A 10,213-nucleotide genomic window follows, 5' to 3' on the forward strand; every position below is an offset into this window, starting at 1 on the left:
CAGCTGCCCCACTCCTGAGAACCAGGCCAGTCACGCACATGCCTCACGCAGCACCAGCTCGGAAATGTGAGCTACAGACGCCCCGGAAGCTGCTCCAGCCTCTGCGTTCCCAGACCGCACCCACCGCCCTGTGTGGACTCCTGGGGACCTGGGGGTGGGAGAGGAAGCCGGGAACAGGACAGTGCTTTGTAGCTGATATTAATCAACGAATTAATTAATTCATGCCTATCCTGAGGCTTAACCTCAGGGCCCGGGCACTGTTTGCTTAAGACGGGTGCTCTACCAAGCGAGCCATAGCTCCACTTCTGCTTCGCGGTGGTTAATTGGGGAGATCAGAGTCTCGCAGACGTCAGTGCCCAGTGGTATGGAGAGCACCCGTCTGGTGCCAGCGGAGGCCGCTGGGGAGGAGTCATGGCGCATTCTGCCCCTCTCAGCCAGGACTGTGTTGACAGAGGCCCAGTGCGGAGAGCCACGTCTCACACCCCTGCCCAGAGCTCATGGCCAGGGGAGGGGGGAGGGGGTGGGGGGGGGAGGGGGGCAGGGGGGGGGCAGTGTACGTGGCAGACCTGGGCGTCCACCCCTGGCTGGGAGGGACCAGCGGGCAGCCCCTCCCCTTTTCTTATCAGAATGAAAGGCCGCTGAATCCCCAAGGTTTAAATGAGGTCCATAATCTCATTAAAAAAAAAATACCCCGACTATCACAGTTGCAAGCGAAATCACTTCCCGTTCAAAATAATAAGGGCTAGGAAGCATCGATATAGAAAATCAATCCCTTCCACACCACAGCCAGGGGGCTCGGCCCCAGCGCGGAAGGCTGGTTAGGTATTTGAAAACCAGTCATCGTCCACCCACCATATCCACACACTGAGGGGAAATCAAACGCTCCAGTGATGGAGGGAAAAGCACAATTAGACGTCTAGGCGTGGCGGGAAAGGCTTGGGGAATTTGAGCTCCCTGCTCCAACTCCGTGAAGAGTTGGTAGGAGTCCCTATTGGCTGCCACCGCACGGACAGACGGGGTGTTTGGTCTCCAGGGCTGAGATGTTCTCCATAGTACAATAAAGCACGCACACACACAGAAATAAAATCAGATAGATGATGAGATGGTTCATGTAGAAAAATCCACAGAGCCGGGTTACCTGTGGCTCACACCTGTCACACTAGCTAGTCAAGGAGGCTGAGATCTGAGGAGCGTACTTCGAAGCCGGTCCTGGCAGAAAAGTCTGGGAGACTCTCAGGTGCACTGAGCCACCAAAAAGGCTGGAAGTGGAGCTGTGGTTCAAGAGGTAGAGCCCCAGCCTGGAGCAAAGAAAGGAAAGCTCGGGGACACCACTCGGGCCCTAAGTGTAACCTCGGGACCTGCACCAAGAAAAACAAAAGACAGACCTAAAAACCATGACTGGGAGGTTGGATGAGCTACCCAACTCCTGGTACACCGTCCTGCCCAGAGTGATCGGCTTGGATGTCATTTCTAGAACGGAAGCGTGGCCCACAGCCAGGCAAAGCAGCTTTACCTCCCAGGGGTAGAACTCGCCATGCAAGTCAGGCAAGGGACAGCGGGCTGATCTCCGTGGCCAGATGTCCAACCTATTAACGGCGCAGGGCCACTGTATCCTTGAACATCATGGTGACGCCTAGAGCTGGCCTTTGTCCTGCTCCATCATCAACCCCACCTGTGACTCTCCAGAGTCCCCCCCCCCCCGCCCCCCACTTCCTGCGGCCTCCTGTCTCCCTGGCTTTGCACGCTCTGTTCCCTTCTGCTGGGGGCGGTGCCTGGGCATGGCCGGCAGGGGAGGGGGCGTGGCCTGGAATCTCCCCACCCTGGCCAGTCCTCACTGGGACGTCCATGTCCTGCTCTCCTCTCTCTCTCTCCCCCTCCAGCCTGGCCTGGGGTTCCTTCACCTGCTGCATGGCGGCCTCTGTCACCACGCTCAACTCCTACACCAAGACCGTCATCGAGTTCCGGCACAAGCGCAAGGTCTTCGAGCAAGGCTACCGGGAAGAGCCCACCTTCATGGATCCAGAGGCCATCAAGTACTTCCGGGAGAGGTCAGTGTGGGCGCTGGGCTGGCCCTGCCCATCCCCGGGAGGGTGGAGCTGGAGGCGTGGCCATTCCCAAATGAGCGATCCCTCAGTGGTAGAGCGCTTGCCTAGCATGCAGGAGGCCCTGGGTTCGATTCCTCAGTACCACATACACAGACAAAGCTGGAAGTGGCACTGTGGCTCAAGTGGTAGAGTAAAAGAAGCTCAGGAACAATGCCCAGGCCCTGAGTTCAAGCCCCAGGACTGGCAAAAAAACCACAAACAACAACCAAAGGAGCGATCCAACACAGGCTATCGGGGAGCCCATGCGGCCCTTCCTTCCTTTCTCAGTCTTTCCTGAGACCACCTCCCAAGGAAACCACCGGTCCTCAAGTCCTTCTTCCCTCCCTCCTTCCCTCCCTCCCTCCTTCCTTCCCTCCCTCCCTCCCTGCCTCTCCTTTACTTCCTCCCTCTCCTTCCTTTCTTCGTTCCTCCCTCCCCTCCATTCTTCCTTTCTTCCTTCCTCCTTCCCTCCCTTTCTCTCTCTCTCTCCTTCTCCACCCCCTCTCTCCCTCCCTCCGTCCATTCTATTTTCGTTTATTACATTTCTTCTCTGCAAAGCAGTACTGCGGATGGAACTCAGCACTCTGATGAGCATGTGCTCTACCATACCCATGCCCCTAACACCTGCCATTTCTAAGGCAGGCTGGAGGCTGGAGGCTGGAGGCTGGGCAGTTAGCCTTACTGGCTTATGCCCTACATTTGGCACAAACTACTATTCCCTCCCCTCCCCTCCCCTCCCCTCACACAGAGACACCCTGCCTGGCCTCCCCCAGCCTCCGGCTCTGCACTAGGGGGACGGATGGGAAGGCAGAGAACAGGCCTGTGATGTCCTGGATGAGAGAAAGGCGGGAAGTCAGGGAGGGTGAAGAACGTGAGAACGCCATGCCCAGTCCTGGACAGAGCTGGGGACAGGGTTAGAAGTGAGACCGGAGGAAAGAGAGGTCTCAGGCTGCAGCAAAGCAGACAATGAGGAAGAAAGAGACAGGGGGAAGGTTCCAGCTGTATGCCCGTGGCAGCTGATGCTCCTCAGCGTCCGCTGGGAGCCTACAGCTGGAGTGGGTTTTCCTCTAGGGCACAGGATTGTGACGCTGGACGGGCCCGGGGTGGGGGTGGGGGCCTCTGGGATTCGCATAAGTGACAAACAAATGCCAGCAGATAGGCTGCTCCATTGCCAGGCCCAGATGCCTGCCCTGAGTTCAAGCCCCCGAGCCAGGACTATCTACCACCCCCAAAAAACCCACCCCAAATATTAAGCAGCTATGAAAAGCCTATCACCCTCAAAACAGAAAGTAAGGTTATGTATAAGGAAGGCTCTAGATCTGATTCCTTACCTTTTGTCTTACTGAATAACCCACATGGACGGTTGGACCTATATTCTCCTCACTATTTCCCTGTGCAGATCAGTGTGTAATCTGGGAAAGCAAGTGAACTTTTGTGATGCACGCCTGGTTTGTGATGCACAGAGTTGGTGAACCACACAATTATTGGCTGGCAACTGGGGGTCTTCTTTTCTGTGAGAACAGTAGGCTTGCCTCTCTAGTCTGCCTCAGTTTTCCCAAGCATTACATAAAAAAATACGAAGGTAAAAGATCTTCCCACCAAGAGGTGTAAGTGTCCTTTGTAAAATGTTTCCCCCCAAAGCGAGGCTCCAATCTCTGTCAGCTCAGCCTCATTCTCAAACATGTGCTTGAATTGTGTGTGTGTGTGTGTGTGTGTGTGTGTGTATGTGTGTGTGTGTGTGCCAGTCCTGAGGCATGAACTTGGGTCTGAGTGTTATTCCCTGAGCTTCTTTGGCGCAAGGCTTGTGCTCTACCACTTTGAACCACAACTGTTTTCTGGTGGTTAATTGGAGGTAAGAGTCTCATGGACTTTCTTGCTTGGGCTGGTTTTGAATTGTGATCCTCAGATCTCAGCCTCCTTAGTAGCTAGGATGACAGCTGTGAGCCATCGGTACCTGCATGGATTTTTGTTTTTATTGGTTTATATTAGTTACATAGTGGGGATTTCATTGTTATATTTCTACATGTTTACATTGTATTCCAACCCATCCCACCTTTATATCTTTCCTTTTTTTTTTTTTTTTTTTGATCGTGAGGCTTGAACTCGGGGCCTGGCCTCTGTCCCGGAGCATTTTTGCTGAAGGCTAGCACTCTACCACTTTGAGACACAGCTCCATTTCTGGTTCTCTGGTCATTAGAGATCAGAGTCTCATGGATTTTTCTGCCCAGGCTGGCTTTGAACCACAATCCTTAGATCTCAGCCTCCTGAGTAACTAGGATGACAGGCGTGAGCCACCAGTGCCTGATTTCCTCCTTCCTTCCTTCCTTTCTTCCTTCCTTCCTTCCCTCCCCCCTTTCATTCATCTCTTCCTTTCTTCCCAGGATGGAGAAGGGCGATGGGAGCGAGGAGGAGGACTTCCGCTTAGACTGTCGCCACCAGGGCTATTCAACTCGTAAGTACCCAGCTGCCAATCCTCGAGGTCCCTCCCCCTGCACCTCTGCTCACCAGCGATCCCCAGGGTCCCCACCCCGCCTCTGTTTGGGGAAACTGAGGCTGGGGTCTCAGCATAGTGACTGGAACCCCAAGCTGCAGCTGTCATATCAGGCGGGAATGCAGAGGCAGAGGTAGAGCAGGGAGCTGTGGGGAATCACAGCCTGGGGGTCTGCCTCAGAGAGAGAGAGAGACAGACAGACAGACAGACAGAAAGACAGAGAGACAGAGAGAGAGTAGCCTGAGTGGAGGGAATTCACCAAGTCAAGGGTGCCCCAGACCCTGAATTCAAGCACGCACACACACACACACACACACACACACACACACACACACACACACACACACACACACACACACACACACACACACCACTGAAGCAATGAGGTGACGCTGAGCTGTGCCCATGGACCGGCGGCAGGCTGCTGGTGGTGTGGCGCTGTGAGCCAAGCCTTCCTGTGCAGTGTGAGCTCCGCGTTCTGAGCATGCTCAGTTTTTCCTCCTGGTGTCCCGGGAGCCACATGCCCCAGATCCCTACCTGCCGCCCCTGCTGTCGCCTCCGCCCCCGTGTGCCCATTGCTTGTGCCTGTGTGACCGGAGAACAGGGAGACCCTGGCCAGTCCCACTCCACCCAATGGCCGGAGTCATCAAAGCGGCTGCCTGGCACCCGTGGCTCACGCCTGTCATCCCGAGCTACTCAGAAGGCTGAGATCTGAGGATCCGTGGCTCACACTCAGCCCGGGTGGACAAGCCCGTGAGACTCTATCTCCAATTAATTAACCCCTTCCTCCAAAAGAGCCAGAAGTGGACATGGAGCGAGGCCCGTGATCAGAACAAGCCTGGATGGGGGCCGGGGCAGGCGGGAGGGGAGGAGGCAGGGGCAGGGGAAGGCAGGGCCTCGGCAGCTCAGGATCCGGCCTCTTGCAGCCGGCGGGTTCCCCGCCCAGACCATATTTTAGAGCTTCCGGGGCTGAGTTTTACAATGCGTCTGCCGGGAGCAGCTGCTCAGGCCCGGCTTGCTGGCAGGAGGCTGAGAGCCTTGAGAAGAGGGGCTGGCTTTTCGTGCAAGGAGGGAAACTGAGGCTCTGAAGGCCATCAACTTTGCTGCGATCTCCTATTCCCTGGATGATGGTCCACTCTAGGCCTTGACTCTTCTTCCCCCCCCAACAGCTGGAGCCCCCAAGCCCATCCTTCCCTGGGGCCACCTGCCCCGGTGCTGGCCTGCTACATCTCTCTGTGCGTGCCTCATTTTGTCCTATTCACGGGAGCTGTCTCCCATCTACACCAGTCTAATTGCCCAACATGGCCTCATCCTTCCTTCCTCCCTCCCTCCCTGCCTCCCTCTCCTTCCTTCCTTCCTGCCTTCCTTCCTTCCTTCCTTCCTTCCTTCCTTCCTTCTTCCCTCCCCATGCCTTCCTTAGTACAGTCATGAGCCATCACATCCCACTTATTTACTGAGATGAAGTCTTGCTAACTGGCCTTGAACCACAACCCTCCTAATTTCCACCTCCCGCAGGGCTGGGATTACAAGCGTGAGCCACCCACCTTGCTCACCTCACACATTCTCTTCTTTCCAATTTTGTCCCTGTCGGAGACTCTCGTCTGTATTTCTGTGTGGTTCCTGTCTGTCTGCCCGGCTCCGTTTCCCACCCACCCTGCGTCCTGTGGTCTCCTGTGTGTCTCCTGGGGCCAGCGTGGCGCACAGTACAAGTCCAGTGCTTGTCTGCGTCACTACCCCCATCCCCCATCCCCGCTACCGTGTCTGTATAAGCCGTGGCACCGATGCTCCATTCTCTGAAAACGGGCCCCGACGTTGCTGCTCACTCTGGGTTTCTGTGGCTTATTCTCATGGAAGAATGAGTTGGTTTCCGAACTAGCTGGTGCCACCAGCTAGCTGGGGACACGTGGAAGGTGACATCCGATGGCGGTCGGAGCAGGCCTGCCCTTCCGTGTCCAGGCGGCTGAACCCCACAGACCATCCTGGCTGTCTGCGCTCCTCAGTGCCTGACTCTTGCCGGCCGGGCCTGGCCAGGCACAGAGGCAGCTTCTGGGAGTTTCTGGGAGCTTCCGTCTGGACGGGTCTCAACCACTGCGGCCTTGGGTGCAGCAGAGGAAATTTCACGGCTGAGCCCACAGCAACTTGGCATTTTTATTAGATGGGAATCAGATCCAATCGGGGGGCGCCTCAAGTCTCTTCCTTTATTAACACGGAAGCAGAGCGTATTTGTGGAATAAATATCAGTAGGGAGGGCAGGGAGCCCACGGTGGGGTGGCATCTGGGACCCAGGCATGGGGTAAGTCGAGGGGGGGGAGCGGGTGTTGGTGTGGAGACCACACAGAACTGGGCAGTGGGGCAGCCGATGGCCACCTGCCATCACGGCACCTGCTGAAATGCGGTTTCCCTGCCCGGTCCATCGGCCTCCCATCGGCCCTCCGCGTGGGTTGGGGCTGGGGATGGTGTCCGGTTACCCTGTGCAAAGACAGGAACCCCTGAGGTGCGGGTGAATCTGGCTGCTTTTACACTGAGCACCAGCACCCAGCACCGAGCACCCAGCACCCAGCACCCAGCACCCAGCACCCAGCACCGATGCAACCCCAGGCCCCGCCCCCAGTCCAGCACACTCTGCTTTCCAGTTGTCCTTGTGGCTCATCTTCCCCGCACAGCCTGCTGGGCTTCTCACACCTCTTAAAAGGTTCACAGGCTGGCCAAGAGTCTGCTTCATCCACCAGTCCCGTCTGCCTGAGCCACGCGGCGCATGTGCCCTGGGGCATCAGCCAGCGTCTCCCAGTCCAGCCCAGTGAAGGCAGCCCGGCCCCGGCAGGTGACCCCATTGCTGCCCTGAGGCTGCAGCCCGACACCCCACCTCCACCCAGGCTTCTCAGGGGATTTGACTTACACAAGGTTCTCCAAAGGGCTTGAACTCAGGGCCTTACGCTTGCTACACAGGCGCTCTACCACCTGAGCCACAGCCCAGCCCTCGCTTGCCTTGTCATTTTTTCCCTTCTTATTGGCTTTGCCAGGGGTGGAAATGATTTCCTGCGGGCCCGGGCTGCCTGCAGGCAAGACACCGCTTGGTTTGCCAAAGATCCAAAAGATACATTTCTTTTTTAACTTTTTGCCGTCATTTTGGAGCCAGAGGTTTTATTTTGAAATGTGCATCCTCAGCTTCTCTGAATATTTTGGGAGATCTGAACCCAACATACACACGCACGCGCGCACACACACACTTGGCTGGAGGGAGGGGATGGCCTCCCTCTCTTCTTCCTGTACACACAGGTAGTTCGCTTGGACCCAGAGCCTCTTTTGAGCTGGGATCTGGCGTCCTCTGCATCCGGTCCTTCATCCGGTTGTTACCAGCTTATTCCCAAAGCAAAGGCATGGGAGGGAGGCTCTGCTGAGCTGCTGGCAGGCCCCGAGCCCCTCTTGGAGACCAGAGGAAGAGAAGAGAGTCCCAGCCTCAGTGAAGGAGTCTGGAGTCAAGGGACAGGAAGCTCAATTTTAACTCAAGCAAGGACAAGGGAGCTGGGCTTTTCTTTCCCTGAAAAATGAAACAAAAATAAACAACACACACACACACACACACACACACACACACACACCATGTACGGGGGGTGCCGTGGCTCACGCCTATATTCCTAGCTATTCGGGAGGCTGAATAGCTCTGAGGTTTGTGGGTCCAGGCCAGCTGGAAAGTCTTATCTCCAATGGTCCACCCAAAAGCCAGAAGTGGAGCTGTGGCTCAAGTGGTAGAGTGTCAGCCTTGAAAGAAAAAGCTAAGCACCAGCACCCAGGTCCTGAGTTCAAGCCCTAGTACTGCTGTCCATACCCAAAATAAAGCATATTAACTTTCCAGGTTCCCATATAGGAACCAGGTTCAGCCAGCCATGGGGGCTGTGTGACCATCTCTAAATAATCATAGAGAAAACAAGCAAAGCTTTTCACAGTATCAAATATTTGCTTCTCTATTTGGAAAAAAAAAATCAAGACAACAAACAAACCCAAACACCTTTATCTTGGCAGAAACATTTCCAAATGACAACTGTTTTAGTCTCTGAGGCCAGAAACAGCCATTCCCCCCCTCCCCGCCCCCCTCCCCCCCCCCCACCCCGGCAAGGCCAGATAATTCCAGAACATTTGCAAAGTGCTCTTTTTTTTTTTTTTTAGGGATAAACCTGGCACCACTGACTCAAGCCTGTAATCCTAGCTACTTAGGAGATCTGAGATCTGAGAATCCTGGTTCAGAGCCAGCCCATAAAGCTTTTTCTTTTGCCTGTCCTGGCACTTGAACTCAGGGCCTGGGCACTGTCCCTGAGCCTCTTTGTGCTCAAGGCTAGCGCTCTACCACTTGAGCCACAACAACACTTCTGGCTTTTTATTGGAGATAAGAGTCTCACCGATTTTTCTGCCTTCAAAACCATGATCCTCAGATATCAGCCTCCTGGTGTGAGCCACCAGTGCCCAGCTCCATGAGACTCTCATTTCCAATTAACCACCAGAAAACTGGAAGTGATGTGGTGGCTCAAAGTGGTAGAGAGCTAGCCTGGAGCCACACACACACACACACACACACACACACACACACACACACACACACACACACACACACAGCCATCTCCATCCTCCCTGCCTCTCCAGCCGTTGTTTCTGACCAAGAGGTTTGGGAGTGGTGGTGAAGGGCCAGCAGTGAGCTCTCTGTCCTTAGAGGTAATCAAGCCAGAGCTTGACTTCGCCAGGGATCTGTGGCTCAGCGGTTTCTCTGCAGGTGTACATGCAGCCAGGGCAGATAGACGCAGAGGTGGACGGTTGGGAGGGCGGCTGGTGGGTGAACAGGAGGGTGTGGCTGGGACAGGGGGAGGCTGGACAGGTACACCGGTGGGCAGGCGTGGGGAGGGGAGGAGATCGGCAGCTGTGGCCAGGTGGCATGGACAGCAGCGATCTGTGGAGCGTGCAAGGCAGGAGGTAGGTGGTTGGAGGGAGTGGAGGGGACTTTCAGCTCTGGCCCTTGTCTCTTGCAGGACACCAGGCACACATGGCTGACTCCTGGCCCCGGAGCTCCGCCCAGGAGGCGCCCGAGCTGAGCCGCCAGTGCTGGGTGCTGGGGCACTGGGTGTGAGGAGCCTGCCAGGCCCACATGCCCGCCGTCGTGGCTGCTAACGCCCTTCCCGCCACGCCGGTCATCGGGTCATCTGGGCACCTTGACCACGTCCTGTGGACTCAGCCCATCGCCGAGGAGATGCCAGGCTCGGCCTGCTGCCACCTGCCACTGCCTGGGTCCCCAGGGCCCTGAGTTGCTCCAGGAGAGACAAGGGGACACACAGGCTTAGAGAGGCCCGGGGGGCCGCAGCCTGAAATCCTGCCGTCACTGGCAGACACCTGTCGGGGTACAGCCTGGATGCTAAGAAGAGACATGGACGCTGGCCGCCAAAGGCTGGGCACCCACCACTGGCCAGGGGGCTGATGGGGGACCCAGGGGGCAGGACCCTGTGGGGACAGGGAGGGTTCCTGAAGGAGGGGCAGCAGCTGGCACTGCGGGGAGGGGATCACACACAGCAGGCACATAGTAGAGACTCAATAAATGCTTGTTGAACCTGTTTTCTTGCTGTGTCCAGCCCCATTGCTCTCCAGGACACAGGTGACG

At 56.2% G+C, this 10,213-nt stretch overlaps 1 protein-coding gene across 3 annotated transcripts in view; it reads left to right on the forward strand.

Moving 5' to 3' along the window:
- Gsg1l (GSG1 like) overlaps positions 1–9,734 on the forward strand; it is a 94,837-nt gene extending 85,103 nt beyond the window's left edge. For 2 of the 3 annotated variants that reach the window (XM_042666807.1, XM_042666808.1), the window contains 3 exons: positions 1,881–2,048; positions 4,466–4,536; positions 9,591–9,734. In XM_042666807.1, coding sequence (XP_042522741.1) covers positions 1,881–2,048; positions 4,466–4,536; positions 9,591–9,688 — 337 coding nt within the window. In that variant the 3' untranslated portion in view covers positions 9,689–9,734. The remainder of the gene's footprint in view (positions 1–1,880; positions 2,049–4,465; positions 4,537–9,590) is intronic. The other variant, XM_042666809.1, reaches the window with a different exon arrangement.
- Positions 9,735–10,213: the final 479 nt, after the last annotated feature.

This window comes from Dipodomys spectabilis, unplaced genomic scaffold, assembly GCF_019054845.1.
Source record: "Dipodomys spectabilis isolate Male_0828 unplaced genomic scaffold, ASM1905484v1 ptg000366l, whole genome shotgun sequence".
Lineage (NCBI taxonomy): Eukaryota > Metazoa > Chordata > Mammalia > Rodentia > Heteromyidae > Dipodomys > Dipodomys spectabilis.